This window comes from Pseudophryne corroboree, chromosome 6 (assembly GCF_028390025.1).
Source record: "Pseudophryne corroboree isolate aPseCor3 chromosome 6, aPseCor3.hap2, whole genome shotgun sequence".
NCBI lineage: Eukaryota > Metazoa > Chordata > Amphibia > Anura > Myobatrachidae > Pseudophryne > Pseudophryne corroboree.
The window spans coordinates 746,364,507-746,392,059 of NC_086449.1; the positions used below are offsets into that span (position 1 = coordinate 746,364,507).

The 27,553-nt window shown below is 44.2% G+C and overlaps 1 protein-coding gene across 2 annotated transcripts in view; it reads left to right on the top strand.

The window, feature by feature from the left end:
- The window catches only part of LOC134933373 (hepatitis A virus cellular receptor 1-like), a 72,787-nt gene extending 48,741 nt beyond the window's left edge, over positions 1–24,046 (top strand). Inside the window, exons 5-9 of one of the 2 annotated variants that reach the window (XM_063928514.1) lie at positions 8,066–8,128; positions 11,190–11,236; positions 14,411–14,504; positions 16,814–16,853; positions 23,745–24,046. In XM_063928514.1, the coding sequence (XP_063784584.1) occupies positions 8,066–8,128; positions 11,190–11,236; positions 14,411–14,504; positions 16,814–16,853; positions 23,745–23,898 (398 nt within the window). In that variant the 3' untranslated portion in view covers positions 23,899–24,046. Of the gene's footprint in view, positions 1–8,065; positions 8,129–11,189; positions 11,237–14,410; positions 14,505–16,813; positions 16,854–22,129; positions 23,429–23,744 lie in introns of those variants that run through there. The other variant, XM_063928515.1, reaches the window with a different exon arrangement.
- Positions 24,047–27,553: the final 3,507 nt, after the last annotated feature.

Here is a 27,553-nt window from a genome sequence, read left to right on the forward strand (position 1 = left end):
GAACTGCCACAGGTGGACATGATGGCGTCCCGTCTCAACAAAAAGCTAAAAAGATATTGTGCCAGGTCCAGGGACCCTCAGGCGATAGCTGTGGACGCACTGGTAACACCGTGGGTGTTCCAGTCGGTCTATGTGTTTCCTCCTCTTCCTCTCATACCAAAGGTGCTGAGAATTGTAAGAAAAAGAGGAGTGAGAACAATACTCATTGTTCCGGATTGGCCAAGACGGACTTGGTACCCGGAATTGCAAGAAATGCTCACAGAGGACCCATGGCCTCTGCCTCTCAGACAGGACCTGCTACAACAGGGGCCCTGTCTGTTCCAAGACATACCGCGGCTGCGTTTGACGGCATGGCAGTTGAACACCGGATCCTAGCAGAAAAGGGCATTCCAGAAGCAGTTATTCCTACGCTGATAAAGGCTAGGAAGGACATGACAGCGAAACATTATCACCGTATATGGCGAAAATATGTTGCTTGGTGTGAGGCCAGGAAGGCCCCTACAGAGGAATTCCAACTGGGTCGATTCCTGCACTTCCTACAGTCGGGTGTGACTATGGGCCTGAAATTAGTATCCATAAAAGTCCAGATTTCGGCCCTTCCATTTTCTTTCAAAAAGAACTGGCTTCACTGCCTGAGGTTCAGACGTTTGTTAATGGGAGTGCTGCATATTCAGCCTCCTTTTGTGCCACCAGTGGCACCTTGGGATCTTAACGTGGTTTTGGCTTTCCTGAAATCCCATTGGTTTGAGCCACTTAAGACGGTGGAGCTAAAGTATCTCACGTGGAAAGTGGTCATGCTGTTGGCCCTAGCTTCAGCTAGGCATGTGTCAGAATTGGCGGCTTTGTCATGTAAAAGCCCCTATCTGGTTTTCCATATGGACAGGGCAGAATTGCGAGCTCGTCCGCAGTTTCTGCCAAAGGTGGTGTCATCTTTTCATCTGAACCAACCCATTGTGGTGCCTGCGGCTACTCGTGACTTGGAGGATTCCAAGTTGCTTGATGTAGTCAGGGCTTTGAAGATCTATGTTGCCAGGACGGCTGGAGTCAGGAAGACTGACTCGCTGTTTATCCTGTATGCATCCAACAAGCTGGGTGCTCCTGCTTCAAAGCAAACCATTGCTCGCTGGATCTGTAACACGATTCAGCAGGCTCATTCTGCAGCTGGATTACCGCTACCAAAATCAGTAAAAGCCCATTCCACAAGGAAGGTGGGCTCTTCTTGGGCGGCTGCCCGAGGGGTCTCGGCATTACAGCTTTGCCGAGCTGCTACTTGGTCGGGTTCAAACACATTTGCAAAGTTCTACAAGTTTGATACCCTGGCTGAGGAGGAACTGCTGTTTGCCCATTCGGTGCTGCAGAGTCATCCGCACTCTCCTGCCCGTTTGGGAGCTTTGGTATAATCCCCATGGTCCTTACGGAGTTCCCAGCATCCACTAGGACGTTAGAGAAAATAAGAATTTACTTACCGGTAATTCTATTTCTCGTAGTCCGTAGTGGATGCTGGGCGCCCGTCCCTAGTGCGGACTTTCTGCAATACGTGTATATAGTTATTGCTTAATAAAGGGTTATGTTATGTTGGCATCCATTGGTTGATGCTCTATTGTTTGTTCATACTGTTAACTGGGTATGTTTATCACAAGTTATACGGTGTGATTGGTGTGGCTGGTATGAGTCTTACCCTGGATTCCAAAATCCTTTCCTTGTAATGTCAGCTCTTCCGGGCACAGTTTCCTTAACTGAGGTCTGGAGGAGGGGCATAGAGGGAGGAGCCAGTGCACACCAGATAGTACTAAATCTTTCTTTAGAGTGCCCAGTCTCCTGCGGAGCCCGCTATTCCCCATGGTCCTTACGGAGTCCCCAGCATCCACTACGGACTACGAGAAATAGAATTACCGGTAAGTAAATTCTTATTTTTTCATTAATATATTACTCATTGCAGTAATATCAAGGAAATGAAACAAGCATCACTTAAATTGTAATGTAAAGATTAATTTAAATATGTTCATTTTAATCTCTGCAATAAATTATCAAAGAGTGCTGCCACCCTTTTCACACTTTCCAAAAATGTCACAATGGGGTATATTTACTAAGGTCCCGATTTTGACCGAGATGCCGTTTTTTCCTCCATATACACATACTTACCTTATGTTCACACGAGGGTCGGTCCTCTTCTCCATGTAGAATCCATGGTGTACCTGTGGAAAAAATTATACTCACATACTCCAGTGTAGAAGCCTCTTCTTCTTGTAATCCATTTGTAATCCACGTACTTGTCAAAATAAAAAAACGGACACCAGACCTCGCACTGAAAGGGGCCCCATGTTTTCACATGGGACCCCTTTCCCCGAATGCCAGAAACCCCCTCTGACTTATATGTCTGAGAGGGTTTCTTCAGCCAATCAGGGAGCGCCACGTTGTGGCACCCTCCTGATTGGCTGTGTGCTCCTGTACTGTATGACAGGCGGCACACGGCAGTGTTACAATGTAGCGCCTATGCGCTCCATTGTAACCAATGGTGGGAACTTTGTGGTCAGCGGTGAGGTTACTTTCGGTCACCCGCTGACCACAAAGTTCCCACCATTGGTTATAATGGAGCGCATAGGCGCTACATTGTAACACTGCCGTGTGCCGCCTGTCATACAGTACAGGAGCACACAGCCGATCAGGAGGATGCCACAACGTGGCGCTCCCTGATTGGCTGATGGAACCCACTTAGACATAAGTCAGAGGGGGTTTCTGGCATTCGGGGAAAGGGGTCCCATTTGAAAACATGGGGCCCCTTTCAGTGCGAGGTCGGGTGTCCGTTTTTTATTTTGACAAGTACCTGGATTACAACTGGATTAAAAGAAGAAGAGGCTTCTACACTGGATTTTGTGAGTATAATTTTTTCCACAGGTACACCATGGATTCTACATGGAGAAGAGGACCGACCCTCGTGTGAACATAAGGTAAGTATGTGTATATGGAGGTGTGTATGTATGTATTAAAGTTATACTTTCAAGGTGTGTGTCTTATGTTTTTATTGGGGTATTTTTTTAGTAGTAGTACTACAGGTACCAGCGGGCCCGGTTTTCCTCCGCATGCTGGTACTTGTGGTTCTCCAAGTACCAGCTTGCGGGGAGGCTTGCTGGGACTTGTAGTACTGCTACTAAAAACAATATTAATTTTTTTACACAACGGCTATCAGCCTCCCATCCGCAGCCCATGGATGGGGGGGGGGGGGGCAGCCTCGGGCTTCACCCCTGGTCCTTGGGTGGCTGGAGGGGGGGGACCCTTTGATTGAAGGGGTCCCCACTCCTCCAGGGTACCCCGGCCAGGGGTGACTAGTTGGTTATGTAATGCCAGGGCCGCCGGGAGCTATATATAAGTATCCCCCGGCTGTGGCATTATGTATCTGGCTAGTGGAGCCCGGTGCTGGTTTCAGAAATACGGGGGACCCCTATGCTTTTTGTCCCCCGTATTTTTGGAACCAGGACCAGGCGCAGAGCCCGGTGCTGGTTGTTGAAATATGGGGGAACCTCTATCATTTTTCCCCCCATATTTTTGCAACCAGGACCGGCTCAAAGAGCCCGAGGCTGGTTTTGCTTAGGAGGGGGGACCCCACGCATTTTTTTTTTTAATTTAACACTGATTATTTTCTTAAAAAAATGCACAATGAAGCCCAGCACGGATCTCTCAGATCCGGCCGAGATTCATTGTACTAAAGTCGGCAGTGTTTTACAAGTCACTCACGTAAAACACTGCCTAAAAAAACGAATGACATCGACATCGGTAAAACCGAAAATGCAGAATACGGCAGCTTAGTAAATTAGTCGTACTAAATTCAAAAAGTTGCATATTAACACTTTCGATGTCATTCGTGATTGAACTTTGACCTCAAACGGAAAATTACGAATCTTAGTAAATTTACCCCAATGTCTACACCAGAGTGCCAATGTTTAAATTTTCCAATAACTCATAAAATGGTTTGCATAGTTGGGTGTAAACAAAGTATCCATGGCTGTCCCTCCTACTTGTTAGTTAAAAAACACATTTGTTTTAATAAAACACTATATCTGGTGTGTTAATCCCCCTCCACACTGGGCGATGGCAGAAAAGTGGATGATGAACGATCTGAATGATGATCTTTAGCGTCCAAATTGTTTTGCATTGCAAAATGATGGGAAACCAACGATAAATGACCGCAGGGATGCGCATCGTTCATCGTTGGTGCCTACACACTAAACTATATGTGGTTCATATTGTCCATCACCATCGCCCAGTGTGTAGGGCCCTTTAGTTGTAACTTCTCCCTTTTCTACAAAACAGCTGTAATGCTAAGTGTAATAAAAACACTATATAAGAATGATACATCCATTGTGCATTACATATTGTCATTTTGTTCATTCATTTTGTTCTAAGATCTTTGTGATTTGTGTTCTGTCCTTAATATATGACCTCAATTGTATTGCTTAAATGTTTTCATTGTATTAAAATAAAAATATTTAGAAAAATTACACATTACACAAACCGTTGCAGTGCATATATAGATATGCCCAAGTCATTCAAGCCACTCTAGGTTCCCCCTAAATACAGCCAGCTGCAGCAAAGTATTAGAAATCATGTGTTCATCCCTAATAATATTTGCATTTACTACTGTTACTTTAACCCTGGACTATATATTCTAATTAAGGAGGTGGCTAGTGGTATTTTTGTGACAGAATTTTAGGCTGGTACATTCAGCTATAGTGTATATGAAGAACGTGCCAAGTGGTAGTTCACCTTTGCAATTCACAGGTCATGAACATTCCTCATAATACAAAGGATTCTGTTTTTCTTTGATTTCACTGCAGAATTTCAGACTGCTGAGACTGTACATGGCACACGAAACACAGGGGCATATGTATTAAGCCTGGAGAAGTGATAAAGATGTGATAAGTTGAAGGTGATAACGCACCAGCCAATCACCTTCTGTGACTTTTCAAACCTGTAATGATTGGCCGGTGCGTTATCGCCTTCCGCTTATCACTTCTTTATCCTGCTTTATCACTTCTCCAGGGTTAATACATCTGCCCCGTAGAACCCACTGATAAAAACAGTTGAGAAATAGAACCTGTTCACATTGCGTTTTGCTGTCAGTTTGTGTCAGAATTCTATATTAGACTTTATTTAGGTACACTGATAATGGTGAATGACACATGTAATTAGCAAATTACGTAGCTAAGGTTAGTTTCACATGGGAGCTTTGCTTATCTCAGCAGCTATACCATCATGAAAAGAATAGTAGATACCCTGATACCCCTCTCTTATTGTCATGCATAGCAGCCTTAATAGATATTAGTTGTCTGGGAAAATGTACAAAGGGTCTTAAAAAGACCTCCATGTCATTAATGCTGTCTATAAAACAACTGCAATGTTGTTTGCTGTGCATGTGTCGGGATTGTGCCTTCCACTATGTACAGTGTTTTGCTAGTTATAAATTGATTTGATTGCTTGAAATTTTTTATACCTTCTTCCTGCTGGAAACATGTCATCCCGTAGTGGAGACACCTTGAGAGCAGGACTGCAGCAGTTCTCAGTTGGAAACAGGTAGTTATCCAGCATGTTCAGGAAGCGTGACACAAAGAGGAAACCAGACACATTTTATCCTTGTGTATACATGTTTCCCTGTAGACCAGTGGTTCTCAAACTGTGTGCTGTGGGCTCTTGCAGGGGTGCCTTGGATTGGTGGTCCAGGACCAGTTCAAATCATTTATGGTCAATGTAATAGGCAAAACCAGTGCTGGTGGCTGTCATAAAATATGTGCACAAACAGAAGCAAATCTTGTCCCTCACCACACAATTGAACCTAAGGATAACATATAAACACAATAAATATAATTTAATATTTCTTTATAAAATTCTCAATAAAAAATTTCTGACCTAGGGGTGTCATGAAGAAAACTCTGATACTCCAGGGCGCCATGATTTAAAAAAGTTTGGGAACCACTGCTGCAGACTGTAAGCTTGCCAGCTCTTTGTCTGATCTCTTTGTTAGACCTCTTTGTCTACTTGTCATTACCCAGTCTTGTTTTATTACTGTTCTATTAATCTTTTGTTCCCAACTATTAAGCGCAACGGAATGTGCTGGCAGCATATGAGTAAATGTTACTAAATAATATTGTAACAGTTTTAAAATGCATTCCTAATATATCAGTGAAAGGGAGGGTAGTGCAGCTTCTACAGGCCGATTCCAAAAAATAGCTTTACTGAAAATACTCGATGGGAAACATACAGTAGGCAAAATCGTATCTAGGTACCTAGTTAAGTAATCACGGCATAATTAAAAATTAAATGGCAACTATTATATCTCCAACATCAGGATATTTACAGAGCTACCATCCAAAGAGAAAAAAACACTTATTAAGCTGTTCTGACGGGGGACTGAGTTTACTATCACATGGCTTATGTATTTGTTCTTATGCTTATGATGAGTGGCAAAGCCAGTGATGCAGCCATGTTTCCTAAGGTTAAACCTCAGACCCAGAACTGGACCATCCCTCTCTGTATGCATAACAATTTGTTAATGGTTAACATTATTTCTGTTAGGGAGTATCCCTAGGACTCCAATGTGTTAGGCCTCAGGGGTGTATCTTCCTATTGGCCAGGATGGCACTTGCCAGGGATGCCGGCCAAGGAGGGGGCGCTGCCAGCAGTGCCACCCATGCCAGGGGGTAGAATGACATAGTACTCACTGAGTACATCCCTTAGCAGTGCTCATCCACTGCCGGACTCTCAGAAGCGTATTGCACTCTGACACTCTCTGTGACTACAGTCACAACGATGGTGAATATAGCCGGGGAGCGGGGCACTTCCAGGTATGGGGAGGGGCGAGGCACCTCCTCTTCCTCATCCGCTCCCCTTCTCATTGGTCCCACGCGGTCTGTCACCAAACACCAGCTACTACAAGCAGCACCATCAGGCAGTGCAGCGTGAGCATACCTGTACATTTTCTGCGGTACCGTAGCTGCACTGCATGGTCTATCCTGGCAGTCTGGATCACAGGTTACAAAGAGCTCTGTATGGAGAGGCTTCTAGACCAGTGACTGCCTGTCAAGCTGTGTTGAGACTACAAGTCCCAGCACACCATGTCAACTGGATTTACTGGGACATGTAGTGCCATCACACCTGGAGAGGCTGTATGTATGTGTGTATACAGTATATCCACTTGGTGTTCCTGTCCGCACCCTCCTTGTAATTCCCCCTCAGTGTTCCTGCCCGCACCATCCCTGTAACTGCCCCCTCAGTGACCCTGCCCATACTCTCTTGTAATTTCCTCTGTGTCCCTGCCCGAACCCTTCCCATAATTCCCCCTCAGTGTCCCTGTCCACACCCTTCCCATAATTCCCCCTCAGTATCCCTGCCCGCACCCTCCCCGTAATTACCACTCAGTGTCCCTGACCTCAGCCTATCTGTAACTCCCCCCTCTGTGTCCCTGGGTGCGGGAGGTGGCGGGTGCCAGTTCCTTACTTGCCAGGGGCACTCAGACCACTAGATACACCCCTGCTAGGCCTCCATCAAAACCTCTCTCCTTCTCTAAAGTCAGCTTTAAGTGACGTTGAACACCTCACTAACATACCTCCCTGTGAGGACCAATGAAAAGCAACGTCTGGACAGTTGGGAATTAGACTTTTAAAACATACTTGCCTACTCTCTTGGAAGTTGTGGGAGACTCACAACTTTTTGGGGTAGTCCCTGCACCCAAGGAAGAGTAGGCAAATCTCCGGCATTCCCACCCGCATCCCAGTGAAGCAGGCAAGATGACGAGAAAGTCACCAAAATTGCTGTGCTGGGGGAGGAGGGGGCGAGGCTTAATGGGGCAAATCGCTGAATTTAGCCCTGCCTCTACACATGGACCTGCGAATTGCAGTGGTTTTCTCTGGTTGGGGGCGGGGCCTAATGATGTGTAAGCCCGGCCCACGAATCCTCCAGCAGTGTCTCCTCTCCGGGCTTCTCACTGAGATCAGACAGAAAATGTAGGCAAGTATGTATTCCAATATTATACTATGTTACAGTTGTTTTATAACAGTGTGTGTCTCGTTTGCAGACTCTTCAACAGAAGCAGATACTCCATCTTCTATACAGCCTACAAGTGAATTCAGCAACAGTGGTAAGAATATAACTAGTTAATGTGAGTGACAACGAACAGCTGGATATACGGGGGTAAATTTACTAAGGTGGGAGTTTTTTTAGAACTGGTGATGTTGCCTATAGCAACCAATCAGATTCTATCTATTATCTTCTAGAAGCAGCTTGATAAATGTTAAGTAGAATCTGATTGGTTGCTATGGGCAACATCACTAGTTCTAAAAAAAACTCCCACCTTAGTAAATTTACCCCACTGAATCAATATTTTCTACAAGAAAAACTGGATTTAATATTGTTTTCATAATATTCTCTGTAGGGCAGTGTGTCAATAAATGCACTACATCTATACTTCCAGAACCAATAAGAGGCCTATTCATTCCCACATTGGGAAAAAAGTTTTGTTTGTTTTTTTGTTTTATGGCCTTTAATTTCACTTACAAAAGGCCTGATACAGAGATTTATGTTAACTTGATGTTAACGCACATCATCAACATTTTTAGATCTGCAACATTTTTAGAAGCCGCACTACGAATGTACAGATCCTGCTCTGCGATGTCGCTCGCATTGCCTCACGTGCCGCAACATGACTGACATGCTGGTGGTGTTCGGGGGTGGTGTCAGGAAGTGTCCCAAAAAATGGGGGCGACACGTGTTTTCTGGGCATGCCAAAGCCAGTGGCTGTGTCCTTGGATGTAGCTTCACGGGCCCTGGAATCGTGAATTTTCCCAGCCTTCCTGAGTAAACTGATTGCTACTCAGATTATCAATGCTCATGTGGATGATCCGATCCCAAAAGCCTGCATTGGGCGTCTTTTTTTCTACAGACGCTTCCTCCTGCTTGGGGGTCTTTTTTCTACAGACGCTTCCTCCTGTATTGGGCGTCTTTTTTCTATAGACACTTCCTCCTGCATTGGGCGTCTTTTTTCTACAGACGCTTCCTCCTGCATTGGGGGTCTTTTTTCTACAGACACTTCCTCCTGCATTGGGCGTCTTTTTTCTACAGACGCTTCCTCCTGCATTGGGGGTCTTTTTTCTACAGACGCTTCCTCCTGCATTGGGCGTCTTTTTTCTACAGACGCTTCCTCCTGCATTGGGGGTCTTTTTTCTATAGACACTTCCTCCTGCATTGGGCGTCTTTTTTCTACAGACGCTTCCTCCTGCATTGGGGGTCTTTTTTCTACAGACGCTTCCTCCTGCATTGGGGGTCTTTTTTCTACAGACACTTCCTCCTGCATTGGGGGTCTTTTTTCTACAGACGCTTCCTCCTGCATTGGGGGTCTTTTTTCTACAGACGCTTCCTCCTGCATTGGGCATCTTTTTTCTACAGGCGATTCCTGCTGCTTTTACATGTTTTAGCACAGCAACTGCATAGAACGATGCAGCAGATGTAGCTATTGCTCCCATCTCTGAGTCAGCCCCAAAGTCTCAGAAAACGTAATCGCACTGAACTGTTCTCATCTAGGCCGGGATTCGCCAAGCATCACATTTAGCATGCAATGCATCCCGCTACTCATCACATGCATAGCGTCGTTTACTAACGCCTGATGCATGACTATTGCAGCAAAGGACGGCTCTCGCGATGAGAGCTGTCCTTTGCAGTGTAGGGACTTCCTGGTTTATGACCCGGGAGTTCCTCTGTTTTTTTTTGGAAGGGATCCGATTGGGTCCCTCTCAGGTCAGAGTGTGATAAGAAGCCCATAGGCTTCAACTGGGTAACGCCATCTAAAGATGATGAATCTATGTATATTAGTGTGAAATTTGATCAAATTTGTGCTTGGAGTCCACTATTCCTAGTAGATCAGGTGCGGGATGCATGAAAGCATTTTTTTCGGAGCTTGGACCCGATGGGTAACGCCACCAAAAGATCATGCATATTGTCCCTGATCACCGAGGCTGACAAGATTCAGGAATAGTGGACTTCAAGCACAGATTTTATTGAATTTCACACTAAAATACATAGATATCTATACACATATCTAAAAGTATAAAATCATGATTATATCATTGCTTTGGGAGAATCAGTGACACAATAAGATGCTAAGGGGTCTATTCATGAAGCAGTGAAAAAAGTGGAGAAGTGAGCCTGTGGAGAAGTCGCCAATGGCAACCAATCAGCTGCTCCGTACAATTGTATAATATGCAAATTATAAATGTTACTTTAATGCTGATTGGTTGCTATGGGTAACTTATCCACTTGCTTACTTCTCCACACTTTTCAAAGCTTCATGAATACACCCCTAAGTCCCTGGCTGTTTTCTGCAGCCCTGCCCTGAGTTACTTATCTCTCCTTGAAAGTGCAACTTTTTCTCTGTGACTATCCAACTTCTATACTTGCCAAGTGCCACATTTTTCAGATCAGGTCAAGCTAGCAAGCATGCATGTTAATTTAATTAGGAGACACTATGGGATAAATTTACTAAGGTGGGAGTTTTTTTATTTAGAACTGCTGATGTTGCTCATAGCAACCAATCAGATTCTACTTAACATTTATCTAGCTGCTTCTTAAAGATAATACACAGAATCTGATTGGTTGCTATGCGAACATCACCAGCTCTAAAAAACTCCCACCTTAGTAAATTTACTCCTATGGGCGTGGAGTCAAGTGTTTGCACCAATACATCCTTACGGCTCACACAGAATTAAATTAGACCTAAAAAGTATTTTTTATTTATATTTTATTAGATCTGCAAATCCGGCGGTACGGTAAGTGCGGCATATAGCTAAACTTACTTATGGATGCAAATAAATCATGTCTCTAGATGAATCTAGATACACAATACCATTATTATTACTGTCAGCAAATAACAAAGAGGTCAATATACTAAGCCTTGGAGAGAGATACAATGGAGAGAGATAAAGTACCAGCCAATCAGCATCTAGCTGCCATGTTACAGGATGTGTTTGAAAAATGACAGCGAGGAGCTGGTTGGTTGGTACATTCTCTCTCCACTTTATCTCTCTTCAAGGCTTAGTAAATAGACCCCTAACTCTGGTAGCTCAAGTCATGATTGTGGTACATGTGGTGCAGAAGCAGCAGAATTCCGATATTGCATTTCTTTTACAATATTTTTTTTTATTCTTTAGGAATTGTGGATCTCCTCCACGGAAATATCACTGTACAAGAGAATAAGGTAAAAACTCAGGGATAACACTTCTTTCTTGGTTGGAATTAACTAGACATGAGCATTATCCTTACAAATGTTCCTCAAAACATTCAAATCATTCCATAGTTGTCTGAATTTTCCACATTCCTCTGGTATAATTTGTCCTTGAGTCTTCCCAGACCTTACTCCAATCACAGCACACAGCAGAATGTGGACATGCTAACCCATGCCAACCTGTTCTTTCATAGAGTATAAACTCAGTGAAATACAAATTTCTAAATACATTCCGCAGATTGGCAAAAACAGGAGCTTAAAGATTCTATCACCAGAATTGGGCACACCTGCAAAATGGCTTGCTCTGATGAAACTTGATTTGTGCCAAGATATATGAGGCTAAATGTTATAGGGTGCGAGTTCGGAAAGCGTTCAATTTCTACCGCAAATTTGCACGTTTTCCGAAAATCGCAAATGTAATAGCTTGGGATTTTGTTACAAATCTCAAGTTTTGAACATATACCAAAAATCTCATCCAGATGTTTTCACATTGAAAACAATGAAAATCGCAAATGTAATAGGATGCGATTTTTTCACTTGCACACAAAACCTTACCAAAAATCGCCAGAATAATAGACCAGGTTTAGACTGGCGACTTTTGGAGAAGCATGTACAGATCAGTGAGATCCGTGCATGCTTCTGTCTGTATAAGTAAAAAAAGTGTTAAAATATTATTAAAAAATGACGCGCAGGTCCCCCCCTCAAAAGCATAACCAGCCTCGGGCTGGTTGCAAAAATACTGGGGGAAAATTGATAGGGGGTTCCCCGTATTTAAATAACCAGCACCGGACTCTTGGACCGGTCCTGGTTCCAAAAATATGGGGGACAAACGAAGCAGGGGTCCCCCATATTTTTGAAACCAGCACCGGGCTCCACTAACCAGAGAGGTGATGCTACAGCAGGGGAACACTTTTATATAGGTCCCTGCGGCCAAAGCATCACTCCCCCCCAACTAGTCACCCCTGGCCAGGGGGTTCCCTAGGGGAGTGGGGACCCCTTAAATCAAGGGGTCCCCCCCTCCAGGCACCCAAGGGCCAGGGGTGAAGTCCAAGGGTGTCCCCCCATCCCTGGGCGGTGGATTGGGGGCTGAAACAAAAAATTGTGTAAAAATAAAGAATATTGTCTTTTGGTGTGGAACTACAAGTCCCAGCAAGCCTCCCCCACTTGCTGGTACTTGGAGAACCACAATTACCAGCATGCGGGGAAGTAACGGGCCCACTGGTACCTGTAGTTCCACAACAAAAGAAATACCCAAATAAAAACACAACACACACACTGTGAAATTATAAGTTTATTTACACATACATGTACACTTACATACTCACAAATATCTACCTAGTGTCCCCTGGAGCCCATCGGTATCCTTGTCACCGTAGAATCCATTGGGGTACCTGTAAAAAAAATTCCAAAATAGTCACCTATTATCCGGTGTAGATCAGTCCTCTTCAGTCCAAGTAGGCATCCACAGGGTTAAAAAAATGGAAAACCATGTCCACGCAACTAAAGAGATTCCATGTTTACACATGGAACCCTTGTCCCCGAATGCCGGGGACCCCCCGTGACTCCTGTCACTAGAGGACCTGGAAGCCAATCAGGGAGGGCCATGTCATAGCGCTCTCCTTATTGGCTGTGCACTCCTGGCCTGTCAATCAGGCGGAGGGCACAAGCTATAATGGAGGATTGCGATCCTCCATTATACTCTATGGGGGGAACTTTGCGGTCTGCGGCTAACCGCAAGGTTAATTGAGGTCACTCTTTTGTTGGGAACTACAGGTACCAGCGGGTTAGTTATTTCCCCACATGCTGGTACTTGTGGTTCTCCAAGTACCAGCAAGCAGGGGAGGCTTGCTGGGACTTGTAGTTCCACACCAAAAGACAATATTCTTTATTATTACACAATTTTGGCTATCAGCTGCCCAATCCACCGCCCAGGGATGGGTGGAATAGCCTCAGGCTTCACCCCTGGCCCTTGGGTGCCTGGAGGGGGGGACCCCTTGATTTAAGGGTCCCCATTCCCCCAGGGAACCCCGGCCAGGGGTGACTAGTTGGGGGGAGTGATGCTTTGGCCGCAGGGACCTATATAAAAGTGTTCCCCAGCTGTGGCATCACCTTCCTGGCTAGCGGAGCCCGGTGCTGGTTTAAAAAATACGGGGGACCCCTACATATTTTGTCCCCCATATTTTTGGAACCAGGACCGGTCCAAGAGTCCGGTGCTGTGCTGGGGGGGAGGAAGGAGAGGGGGAGGGGGGGGCCTGCACGTGTTTTTTTTTAAACACTTTCTTACTGATCTGTGCATGTTTTTGACTAAGTAATAAAAAACATGACCTAAAATCTGCATGTTTTTATTACTAAAAATCGCATGTTTCCTTTATTGAAAACCGCAAATAATCGCATGCGAATTCTGTTTTAACCCTAAAATTCGCACCCTATTACATGTACGATTTTCAGTAAAAAATCCCAAATTACAAACGTGCGATTTTGTGCAATTTTTTTAGACACCTAAAAAATCGCACCCTATTACATCTACCTATGGAGTCAGACATTCACCCAGCTGTTTGGGCGCGATCATCGCAAAATCTTGGTGATATTCGCAGTTATACATTACAGTAACACATTGACAAGAACTGAATTGCCCCCATTGTGTATTTAACAGAACATAGGCCCTTATTCAGAGATGTATGTAAACCATGTGCAGAACGGGTCCTGGGTGACAGCACGCAGTGCCCCCAAGCTGCAGCCCGGTTGACAGGCTGCTGCCATTTGGGGGCGGGTGCAGCTGGTCAGCATTCATGAAAACGGGGACGCGGCACCATTTTCTGGTTGTGATGAAGCCAGGGTCGGCATCTTCAGATAGGTTGGCTTACTCAGATGACCGATGCTGCCAACAGTGTGACCGATGATTGCAGATTCTGGCAGGAGGCATCTTTTTCCTACATCTGGCACTTTTCACACATAGCTGCTGGGTCCAAAGATGCAGAAGCGCCGTGTTCTGCTTCCATCGCTGTATCAGGCCCATAGTCGTCAAATGACCACACTCAGCTGAAATGTGTATTTAAATATAGAATTCATATAAATATATCCATTATACAGGTATTAAATAAAAACATTTTTAAAAAAAATATATATAATAATGTATTTGTCTTGCAGGAGAGAGGCATACTTCTCCACATTCTAATAATTGCTATTAGCCTCTTACTGATTCTGAGTGTTATTGTTCCACTGCTGGTTCTAAAATGTAAAGGTGAGTTCTGGATTTTACTTTTCCTAACACGTGTATATTAACAGGAGGACAGGCCTGTCATTGTCATAGGTGCTTTACCTCTTGCCGTGTACCTTGTAAGAGATCTACAGATTATTTTGCACATGAATTACACATAAATGAAATAATAGAAAATGAAAAGTAGATACAACTCTATCCCTATTTTTCCGATGTCACTATGATTATTGTTGCTTAACAGAACATTAACACAGTACTATTTTGTATATCATGGGTCTTTACGAATTAATTGTGCAATTTACAGGGATTTTCCCATCAACAGTTCCAGATAGATTCAAAAATGGGGTGTGATATGTTGTCAGGTAGAGCACGTTACACACAATGCACCAGGTAGAGCACGTTATACACAATGCGCCAGGTAGAGCACGTTATACACAATGCACCAGGTAGAGCACGTTATACACAATGCACCAGGTAGAGCAAGTTATACACAATGCACCAGGTAGAGCACGTTACACACAATGCACCAGGTAGAGCACGTTATACACAATGCGCCAGGTAGAGCACGTTATACACAATGCACCAGGTAGAGCACGTTATACACAATGCACCAGGTAGAGCAAGTTATACACAATGCGCCAGGTAGAGCACGTTATACACAATGCGCCAGGTAGAGCATGTTGTACACAATGTACCAGGTAGAACACGTTGTACACAATGCAGCCTCAGCCCCTCAGTCGTCCACCGCAAACATGGACGCTGGAACCCCCTACAGTAAGCCCATCCACCACCCCACACAGCCTGCTGCAGTGTAGGCACACATGCCGCTGGGGGCACAGAGTAGATGCACTCACCGTTGCACAGGTCAGTCTCTTGGTGCTTGCGGCGGCGCCCAGGGTCAGCATGCAGGCAGGCTTTACCTCAGGCTCTGGCTCAAGCCGCAGGCAGCCCACCCCAAGCCCCGTAGGAAGACAGCTCGGGAGGGAGGGGGGCACAGCGCTACAGCAGCAGCTTCTCCTCAGGCTCAGGCAGCCTCCGACGGACAAAGGCGTGGGCTTGGGCGGCCAGCGTAGTATGGCCGCAGTCACACCCTGCAGGAGGAGAGACCCACTGACAGCTCGGGCGGGCCGGCGGACACCCGGGCAGGAGTCAGACAGCAGCTTCGGCTGAGTGTGGCATGATGGAGCGTGCATGGTGCAGTCTGTCGGCACCTTCCTCACTGTGGCGCCTTACTCGTACGCGTACCCCGCGTAACGGGCGGCCGTCCCTGTTTACTGCCCACTACCTGAGTTAATGACCGATAGACTGACAGCTACTGGTATATATGACTTTTAGTCGTGACTTATCTTGCTGTTCCTACTCAACCCGCAAACCACAGCTGTACCCTTCAGAGCTCATGCTCTGCATGTACAATTAAATGGGGAGAAGAGGATTCAGCATTCACAGTACCTCCTGGTCCTGATGTGGATGGAGGTGCTATAGCTGCTGCTTACTTAGAAACAGCAGCGATGCACTAATATGGTAATGCTGCAGGATGCATATGGTACAAGTAAACATGTCCTGCTTGCTTTAGTGATCCTTGCTGTGTCTGGGGATGCTGCATTGGATCACTTGTAATATCATTGACCAGCTGGAGTCACACAAGCCGGAGAATAGAGATCCTGGCCTTGCCGTCCCCTCCCCTCCCCACCGCCAGACTGTCAATCTGGTGACGTCTGCAGCTGTAGTGCATCCAGTGATGCAGGACCCGTATTGCACATGTGCGGTACTGGTCCGGCACGAGCACAAAGTGCGAACATAGGTATTTTGCTCTGTGCCACTCAGATATGATGGGATCTAAATTAGGCCTACTGTACTTATGATAGGGCAATGATTTAATCCCACTGCTGCCACTGCATTTCAGAATGGGCAGTAGGGATTACATAAAGTGTGTTGTCATGTTCATTCTCATCTGTGCCCGTGGCACCACAAATTGTTACATGCAGCATCTGCATACAGACACTTAGTAAAAGAATTAAAAGGACATGTCCTAAGTATGCACGGGGTGTTACAGTAGGTACATTTGTATGATACTAAATGCACTGCACAGCAGCAATGCTTTGGGATAAGTAAATGATCTTTGCTGTATACTACTTACATAGATACACATAGAGTAGTAATACAATTCACAGACAGAAGTGACAATGGAACTATTCCACACAGTGCAAAGTAAAATGATTTCCGCAAAATAAATGTGTATGAAATTGAAAAAAAAAAATTTCTCCAATTCAGCACCAAATTTATAGAAGTTATGTCATTCTAAAATGTCTTCTATTATTGTTCCTAAATACTAGGGAAACTGAGAAGACAATACATTTTAGGCATGGATCCCAAGTAAGTATTGACTGTGTTCATTTCCTCAGTGATTGTATTGTTTTACTCTTAAGGGCCCTACACACTGGCCGACATGACTGCACGATATGAACGATCTTGTTCATTAATGAACGAGATAACGTTCATATCGTGCAGTGTGGAGGCTCCAGCGATGAACGATGCGCGGTCCCGCGCTTGTTCATCGCTGGTCCCCCGTCGGCTGTACACGCAGGCCAATATGGACGATCTCGTCCATATTTGCCTGCACTTCAATGCAGCCGGGTGACGGGGGGAGTGAAGAAACTTCCCCTCCGCCGCCGGGTCGCCAGTCGACTGTATCCGCCGTCGGGCAGCTCGACGGCGGATCGGCCAGTGTGTAGGGCCTATCACATACAGTTTAGAAGTTTTCAAAATATTTTGTTAAATTGGTACTAAATAACAAACAAACAAATATAAATAAATTAATTAAATAAATAAATAAATAAATAAATAAACTATTGTTTGGAAAAAGCAGCAATGTATTTACCAAGTGAGTCCACTAGAGGCACTCTTCTATCAGTGTGATATGCCATTGTGGATTCGGTATGAAATCCCAACTGTCGGGATCCTGGCGGTCGAAATCCCGACGCCGGAATCCCGACCTTGAGTGCAACGTGTCCCCTCACGGACTTGCTCCGCTCACCAAGCTTCGGGCCCGGTGGAAACCTTTGGTTGTTGCACTAATTTATTCCCCCTTGGGTGGAGCCACCACCCAAGTGGGGGATTCCGGGCAGCGGGCGGGATTCCGACTGCCAGCATTTCAATGAACGTCGGGATTCCGAGTGCCAGTCGGAAATTAACTGCGTCTCACCATTGTATGTGGCACCTACCAATCACCAATATCTGGAAATATTTCCTATTATTATCATCATCATCATCATCATCATCATCACAATTGCATGCATAGGAAGGACAAATGTCAGAAATAAGGGCAATGTTTAAACCCCTTCAACCAATCAGAAATATTAATTAGATGACTACAGTATATAAGAGTTTTGCTCCTCTAATGCAGGTAATATTATAAATTAGTACTGCAGCCTCACAAATTCATTGTTGCATGTAAAATGGAAATATAAAAAAAATGGAAAACACATTTTATTGTATATGCTGCACCAAAGCATATATTATATATATTATATGTAATATACACTAAAATAATGGCCTCATTCCGAGTTGTTCGCTCGCTAGCTGCTTTTAGCAGCATTGCAAACGCTAGGCCGCCGCCCTCTGGGAGTGTACAGTATCTTAGCTTAGCAGAATAGCGAACGAAAGATTAGCAGAACTGCTACTAAATATTTTCTTGCAGTTTCTAAAAAGCTCCAGACCTACTCACAGATTGCGATCAGCTCGGTCCGTTTAGTTCCTGGTTTGACGTCACAAACACGCCCTGCGTTCGGCCAGCCACTTCCCCGTTTCTCCAGACACTCCCGCGTTTTTCCCTGACACGCCTGCGTTTTTTAGCACACTCCCGGAAAACGCTCAGTTACCACCCAGAAACACCCCTTTCCTGTCAATCATTCACCGATCAGCAGCGCCGAACACCAGCAAATCTACTAAGTTTTGTGTTAAATAACTTAGCGCATGCGCTCTGCGTACCATGCGCATGCGCATTTAGCAACAAATCGCAGCATAGCGAAAATCGGCAACGAGCGAACAACTCGGAATGACCCACAATATCCAAACAACGAAAGAGAGCAGCATAGTAGGAAAGAAAGGTAAAGTACGCAGCTCGGTCTAATCTCCACTTGCAGCTGAATGGGTGTAACTGGACTGTAAAGGGGCAGTCTGAAGTAAGCACAGTTTAGAGAGGGCATGCTGATGGAATTGTGATCAGAGATTTGCATATGTATAGATACGCATGTTACAGATGGAACTCTTGAACCAAAAACAGGGCTGATGCAAAAGGCTAATAGTGAACACTGTTTTATGAATAGCGGTGGTGCGGTTGTATAGATGCGTACAGCACAGTATACACATTACTCTCAACTGTCCCAATTTCTGTGGGACAAGTGGCACTTTTTGAACACTGTTCCACTCATGGGCTGCAGTTTCCTCTGGGCAGGGAGAGGTTGGGGAAGCGCTCAATCACCGCTGCTCCTTGGCACAGCATTCACTCACAGTGCAAGGAGAGCCTGGGTGGAGGCCCAGAGATACAAAACAGAAGGTGGGGGGATGGAGAGCGAATCAACACCCCTCTTTCAGACACTGGCACATGCAGCGTCCCGACTTCTAATGGAACAATGTGTTGGGGGGGGGGGGGGGGTATGGCATAAAGGCAAATGTATGCACAACTTTGGTTTTGTAATCTATATATCTATCTACTGTATCCCCTGAGATCTGAGTACTGAGAAGGTGCCATGAAATCTATGCTGGAGGGATGGCACCTGCAGACCCCCTCCTGTTTGGACACCAAGGGGGAGATTCAAATGTTTGAAAAGTCAGTTGGGTGTCTGTTTTTTCCTCTCTAATAGACAGGAAAAAATCAGACACCCAACCGACTTTTCAAACATTTGAATTTCCCCCCAAGTGTCATGTTCCTTCTCCAGAACAATGAGCACCCACTCATTCTAACAGGAGGCACTTGTTATCCCGGCTGTAGCTCCATGGTTAGGAGTCAGACTGAACCCATGACTAGCTTTTCTCTGAGATTCAGCTTCCTGCATCAGAGAGAGGAGGCTGCACGAAGGGTATACACAGAGCCGGTTCTACACCTTGTGGCGCCCAGTGCGAAAGTTTCTACTGGTGCCCCCCAGCGGTAAAATAGTTGGTGCGCACCGACGGTGCGTCACAAAAAATAGGGGTATGGCTTCATAGGGGAGGGGCGTGGCCACAGTTATGCCCCAGTAGTTGTGCCCCCAGTAGCTGTGCCCCCAGTAGATTTGCCCCAAGTGGTTGTGCCCCCAGTTGATTTGCCCCCAGTAGATTTGCCCCCTGTAGTTATGCCCCCAGTAGATTTGCCCCAGTAGTTGTGCCCCCTATAGCTATGTCCCCAGTAGATTTGCCCCAGTAGTTGTGCCCCCTGTCATTGTGCCCTCTGTTGCTGTGCCCCTTAGTAGCCGCTTACAAACACACACACAAAAAAAAACATACTTACCAACCCCGCTCCTGCTTCCCGACCGCTGCTGCTGCTGCTCCGTCTGGCCGCCCGCGGCTCCTCTCTATGGGAGAGACATCATGACGTCTCTCCCATAGCATCACCGCACAGACACTAGAGGTCAATAATGACCTCTAGCGTCTGACAGGTGCGCCGGCTGCAGTGGACGCCCACACAGCCCACGGCTTCTGCTGCAGCCGGGGAGCATGGTGCGGGTAGGCGGCGGGCACCTGCGGGGTGACTGCGTCCGCGCCCCCCAGGCCGCAGCGCCCCGGGCACAGGCACTGCTTGCCCGCGCCAAGAACCGCTCCTAGGTATACACTACCATGGCTGTGTAGATTATGGGTAACTGTCTCCCACAGAGACAGAAAGATCATGAGTGAGATGTATCAAACCTCCTAAGAAGGCAAATGTAAAAGTTGCCCATAGCAACCAATCACATTCTAGGTATCATTTATCTAGTACAGTCTATGCAATGATAACTAGAATCTGATTGATCGTTATTAGAAACTTCTCCACTTGTCCTATTTAGAAGGTTTGATAAATCTCACTCATGGGGGTACGAGAAGCCAGAGGTCAGGGATTTTGTCCGAGAATGGCTGTATTTTTAAAGTGGAAATCATTTACAAGGCAAAACCACCCTGTTATATTTACCCCATGATCTTTCTATCTCAGCGGGAGACAGTTGCCCATATTCCACATGTCACATAATAACAATAACAATATAAACACTCAAAACATTCCATAAACTCTTCATAGTTTAAACAACATAAGCCATGGCATATAGTGCATACTAGTACATACTGCATATAGCTCAGCGATAACATAAATAAATAGCACACATAATGACAAAGCACACCTAGGGCCAGATGTAATGGATTGTGAGACTGCCAGAATTCCGAGACTTCGGCTGAACTAGCACGTTTTTTTTAAAGCAGCAAACGTTTACATTGCAAAACCACCAGGTTTTGCCTTGTAAACAGTTGCTGCTTTAAATAAATGTTTGAGTTTGGCCGGAGTTTCGGAGCTCCGGACGTCTCGCAATGTATTACATCCGGCCCGACAGCTGCGTCATAAATACTTTATGGAGTTCATTCAGAGCTGGCCGCTGCTGCGTCCCACAGCGCAGTTTGCTTATATCAGCATTGCGCCTGTGCAGCCTCAAGCATTGCCTCGGGCGTTCATGGGGGAAGGGGAAGGGGATGGGGGATGTCAGGCCGAACGGGAGCATTTTTGAAGTGTCTGTGTGACATCACACGCAGCCGCTCCGCCGTGGGGGACCACCTGACCTGCGCTGCCGGGGGTCAACCTTAATTTGCTGCATCTGCAATGTAATTGTGGACACATCGTGAGGCGGCGCTACACATGCTGGGCGGCTTTGCCCTATGCTGGGCGGCCCCCAACATGTGCGGAGATGGATGCAGATCTTGCGGTGAATGCAGCAATCTGCGTGTGACGCGATCTGTGTCCATCTCTGAATCAGGTCCTATAAGCACAGTGCAACAGAGTATATTTTTCGGAAACTGCATGTTACACTGGCCTGTGCAGTGTGGGTGTAATTACAACTGCATCAACCACAACTAATTAATGGCTTACCTTTAATTGTTATATAATTGGTATTTTAACTGGTTGTTTATTTTTTGTATATACCCTATAACATCACCTGTATGTTTAAAATATTTATCTTTCTTGGTAAAGTTGTGCAGTGTGATGAAACATAGGTTAATAAAATGCACACCAACATTATCTGATGTCACCTATGCAAATGAGACTAAAGAAGAAATCAGCTGGTGTATTGGTAAACACAATGGGGGAGATGTATCAAACCTTGGAGAGAGATAAAGTGGAGAGAGAGAGATAAAGCACCAACCAATAAGTTCCTGTCATTTTTAAAACACAGCCTGTATGATGGCAGTTAGAACCTGATTGGCTGATACTCTCTCCAAGGTTTGATACATCTCCCCCAATGTAGTAATAGATATCAAGGGTGGAGCTTCAGGCTATAATATGCTGGAATTAAACATGAACTGGATTGTCTCTAGATTAAAGTTCCCCTTTACCTGATACATCTACGTATTCCTTCAAAGCAAGCTTGTCCAGCAAATGTGACTTACTTCATACTGGTACTAGAGTTCTTCTGTTATCCCCTATGTTGTTTCTCCAGTTTAGAGCTGGTCACACATGCTGAAGAACTAGAAGCAACGGAGATGGAAAGAGCCCAAGCGGATGAAGCTGAAGCCAGAAAGACTGAAGATACTAATATTAATAAAACAAAAGACTGATTTAAAAAAAAAAAAAAAGTACATCTATTTGCTATAGCAACTAATTGAATGACCCTCTTTCAATTCTGTCTATTAAGGCCCCCATACATTAGTGAAAGATTGACGCTATTTCCTGATCCCTTGACATGTTTAAATATCTTGATTCCCCGATCTCGACTGATGGCAAATGTGGGATTTTTAAAATGAAGAATTTCCCGACGGATCACTGGTTGAAGGAGGTAGAAGGTATGCCACCAAGTGACAGCCTTTATTTCCTATAAAAACAAAAAGGTCAAAATAAAAAAGCTGAGAAAAGTTCACTAGCACCGAACACTTCAGGGATTTATGTAAAGTATCTTTACTCAAATATAGCAGACCAAGTAAAAAAAAAAAAAATCAAGGAAAGTAACGTTCAGGGCTTAATATGGTAGATGTTTTCATCAAATACTCAATTTATTTTTTTCACAGTTGATATAAAATCATAGGTCCACTGCAGTGGACGTCATGCAATACACGGATCCATACTGCGTATTAGGCTTATCCTGTCTTATAGGCCTTGCCTAAATATTTTACTTTTATAATAGCCTTGTACAGCCAGTTTTGATAGCTGACAGCTTTATATGTATTTTTCACTTTTTAAAATTGTAAATGATTTCAAATTATTATCATTAGTAGTAGCTGTGGTGGTAGTGGTGGGTGCCTTAGTAGTATTGTTTTTATTTTCTCCAGACATCAAGAGCATCTAGCAACAAAGTTAGGTACAGAATAGTATAATACGCACATGGGGAAGTGGATCTCAGGGATCAGTGTGTGATGATGCACCCGCACAGATGAGGCAACAGGAGAAGGTATATTCGGGTGTTCTGTCACTTTCTGGATGTGACTTGGCTGCTGTATTGATGTGACTTGGCTGCTGTATCAAATAACTGGATTCAATTACAAGAATCAATTGGATATCAAAGCATCCATTGCTCGGCCATTGATCAATGGTGGCTCTATGGACCAACATCAAAGAGGAAGACAAAGTGAGACACCACCTCCGTTGAAGCACAGGGCCGTGTCAGAGGCACCCCCTGAAATCAGGTTCAGTGTGAGAAATCACTGGCCAAAGTTTTACGGCTGCAAAACAAATCAGCATGCAGTGACTTGAGCCTTTGGGGTAAATTTACTAAAGCTGCTAAAACAGAATTGGTGATGTTGCCCATAGCAACCAATCAGATCCTGTCTATCATTTTCTAAAAGGCAATAGAGAAATGATAGACAGCATCTGATTGGTCGCTATGGGCAACATCACCAATTCTCTGTTTTAGAAGCTTTACTCTATTTACCCCCTTGTGTCCAGAGTGCTTCTCCAACTTTAATACTAAGCGTTAATATCATTCATTTTGTGAAAAAGACTATCTTTCTAGGTATGAAGTAAAGGAAAATATTTGTGTTATAAACACTGATGTTATTTTTGTTTCTTGATGAATATATCCATAAGAAGTGTAAAAAAAATTGTTGTTTTTCATTTTATAGGATTCTTTTGTTTCTGGAGAAAAAATACAATGAGCAACATGAAAAGAACAAACTGGAACCATACCAGACATTTGTTTTTTTCATTTTACGTTCCTTTTTTGCAAGAAAAAACAAAAAACATTTATGGTTAAAATACTGTTCCATGATTCCATGATAATAGGGCAATGTTTATGTTACAAATGCATAATGTCCATTCTAGTGGACACGTGTATAACTTCTTTAGTTTTATGGTTTAAAAAAAATGTAAACATTTTATTTGTGTTTTTATAAGCCCTGAAGACTAATAAAACATTTTTTTTAAATCTTGCGTTAGGATATCATAATTTATATGATGTATGGATCCACAGGCCTGAATTGCAACGCCTACAATAAGTTATTCTAGTCAGTCCACTGACAGATTTACAAATTTTCAGAACCAGTTACAATGTGCCCAGCGGAGACAGCCATCTTGAAGACTAAAATGGGAGAGCAGGGGCACACGCAGAATTTCTGGAGGGGGGTTTCCAAATGTATGTCGCCAGTCCACGAAGGATGCATAATTAACGAGCTATAGTCTGCCCCAAACAAAGTGCAGTTTATGTAATACAGTATTCAGACATATGTAGACCCAATGATCACGGTAAGCCACTCCTTTATACTACATGTAGTGGCTGCTGGCCAGGCTGTGGGGAAGAGGGGTTTCTGGGCAACTGGAATTCCCCCTGTGTTTGCATATTGAGAGAGGGATGTAGGTATTTTCAAATGCACAAGTAATTCTTCTTATAACACATTTAAAACAACATCGTTATCAGGTTATATTAAAACTAATATGCAAAACTATTATAACAGCAAAATCAATAAAATATAGTAATGTAGCCTTCTATTATTTAGTCTACCTGCTACTCCATAATCCCTACAGTGGCACCTAACCCTTAGTTTTTGCGAGGCATTTGTTATGCTGGCTGTCGGGAACCTGGTGCTCATCATACCTGCGCCGAGATCCCGACAGCCAGCATACCGACAACTATTCTCCCTTTTGGGGGGTCAAGGACACCCCTGGAGTGAGAATAAATAGCGTGGCAGGCTCAGCATGGCAAGAGTAGCGAGCCCGGAAGGGACTATTTTGCGCTCACCCCGCTGAAGGCATGCCAGCGGTCAGGATCCTGGTGCCGGTATGCTGGGCGCCGGGATTCCCTCAGTTTCTGCCACTTAGTAGACCCCTCAGTTTCTGCCACTCTGATGCTTATTTCAGTGTTCTGTCACCTTATGCAAAAAATGTTTATATATCTTGTACTTGTCCTACATTGTCTTATACTGTAAGTTTTTTTTTTTTCTTGTTTTGCTCATCTGTTTATGTACTTTGTTAGGCACTGCGGAACCATATAAATAAACACTAATAATAATAATAATAATAATAATAATAATAATAAAATGATGATTATAATTATAATAGTATAATAAAACCAAGCTGTCTATGAATTGATATATTCAAGTGTGTAACTTTGGAATATATAAAAGAGAAATCTCTGGAATATTGTGCTATATATTATGTACAGACATGAATATCATTATTCCATTATATATGGGTCAATAGTACCTGTCAATGTATATCCAAATACCCTCTGTGGTTATGTGGATGGTCATGTTGGCTTCTTAAGGTATAATTTGTAACCACACGAAATTCGACCTACTGTAAGTATCTCTTGTGCAGTGCGGGACCCTAAATTTGTGTACTTGGGGGAGTATTATTCATGACCCCTGATAGTGTTGTGTGACTTGTGTCATGTATTATTGTCCTTGGATTACAAAGGTGCTTATCACATTATGTGGAGTGTCCAATTAGCCGCAATAACGTGGTTTCGCAATAAAAACAGAGATAAGTAGTGCAAAATCCCTATTTTAAGGTAAAAATATGGGGATTTGGTTCTGAACCCCTGACTAATTAGGCACTTTTAAAAAAAATTTTTTTTTTTTACTTGGCCAATAATAACATGTCATTTTTGGGGTAAAAAAAATGCAAAGTATGGAAATTGGTATGGAACAGGTATATTGGGGTGCTTTATGAGTGTGGGACAAGTGTTTTTAGACTGGCAGGTGGGAGTAATCAGCCTGTTTCCACTTTTTAAAAAAAGTCCCCTAAAATTACCCAAATATATACTTATACCCATTTTTATGTACCCCAAATTTAATGAGAGCACTTATTCTGCTGAAAAAAATAGCTTTTTGTAAATTTTTCAGATTTAAAAAAAACACACAAATTCATATAACAACCATTTGACCCAATTTAATGACACCAAATAGGTTTATTATGGCCACTAGTAGACTTCTATAATGTTTTTCTATATTAGTTTGGCTTTTTGTGGGTACAGGCAGATTTCCCCATATTCTTATCTCTTGTTTTAGCAGCTAGAATTATAGCGTGCAGTCTAAATTTTAATACATTTTCATTCAATACTGATCTCCATGTATTCTCTAGGTGTGTGTATCAATCTTAAATAAGGTGTCTATAATACCCAGCGAAATGAATGAGTGTTACCGTTCCCCATAGATATCAGGGATAAATGCCCCCTTTCCCATGTTTCATCCATAGCACTATCCTTGCTTCCAGTGCCCCTTGTCTCTTGTCTTTTACTCCCTTTCAGCAACTTTCACTTTTTACGCTCGCTCTTCCCTGGGAACAGGCTCACTGTATGTGAAACCCCTCCCCCCAACTCTCAGACACATGTCATTAAGACAAAGGAAGTTACAATTTACAGATGGAGCCACACTAATCGTGGCTCCATCTTTGTTTGGGCGCACCCATCGCAGCACCTGAGCTGCGCACGCGCCCCATTCACTACATTGGGGGCGTCTCTGTGCACTCCCGCAGCGTAGCGGGGCTAGGCGTTGGATCGCCTAGTCCCGCCGGGAGTGCACATTTGCGATGAAGCCACACTAGATAAGTGCAGCTCCACCTGTACCTAGCTCATTAGCTTCCACCCTTTACGGTACCACAGTTATGTCACTGCAACGTTGTTATGTCAGTTTCTCTGTATTTGTATACTCCCTATTTGGCGCTATGGACACTATATGGTTCCTTAAAAAATAAAATAATAACCAGTAATAATTCTCAGTAACCTCCCATCAGCGTCTGTCAGGTCATTGTCCATGATGGACATTATGCAGTAAATGTAGCTGCCTGCGTGGTGCAGACATCTTGAGTTTATAGCGGGTCTATGTTATGTTTGCAGCAATAAACTTTTCAGCAAATTCTGTTTTGTTTGACATGTTACACGTCCCCCTTTCCATTTAAAAAAACTGACTTAGATTCAAGGTAGCCAATTTGAAGATGGCGCCCATGTTCGGTACATACCCTAAAAGATAGCCCACCTCACCCATACCTTACTGGAGAATTCAGTTTTCCCATTTCCTGCACAGTTTTTGAAACAAAAGGGTGTACTGCGACTTTTGAATCACCCTGTATACAGTATATGTATCCCAATGTTCTCCATGATAAAGTCAGGACATCTGTGCGTGGCGAAGGCATGCGCCGGAAGTTAGGTGCCGTGGATAGGGGTGCAGCCTCTCGGGAAATGCCGTGCCAGTGAGCCACTCCCCCATTTTGACACTGTGGGGGTATGCCCACCAATCCCGTAACTGCAGGGCATGCCCCCAGTCCTTTGCACCCATAAATAGATATGCAGCATCTACTTACAGAACATTAGGGTCACCATGGATTGTATCCTTGATGGATAACCTTGATGGTATGCAATTATCTGTTAGGGAACTATTGATGGCTTTACCCGCTGATGGTTATCCCTGATTTACTATGTACTGGGCTATGGAACGCA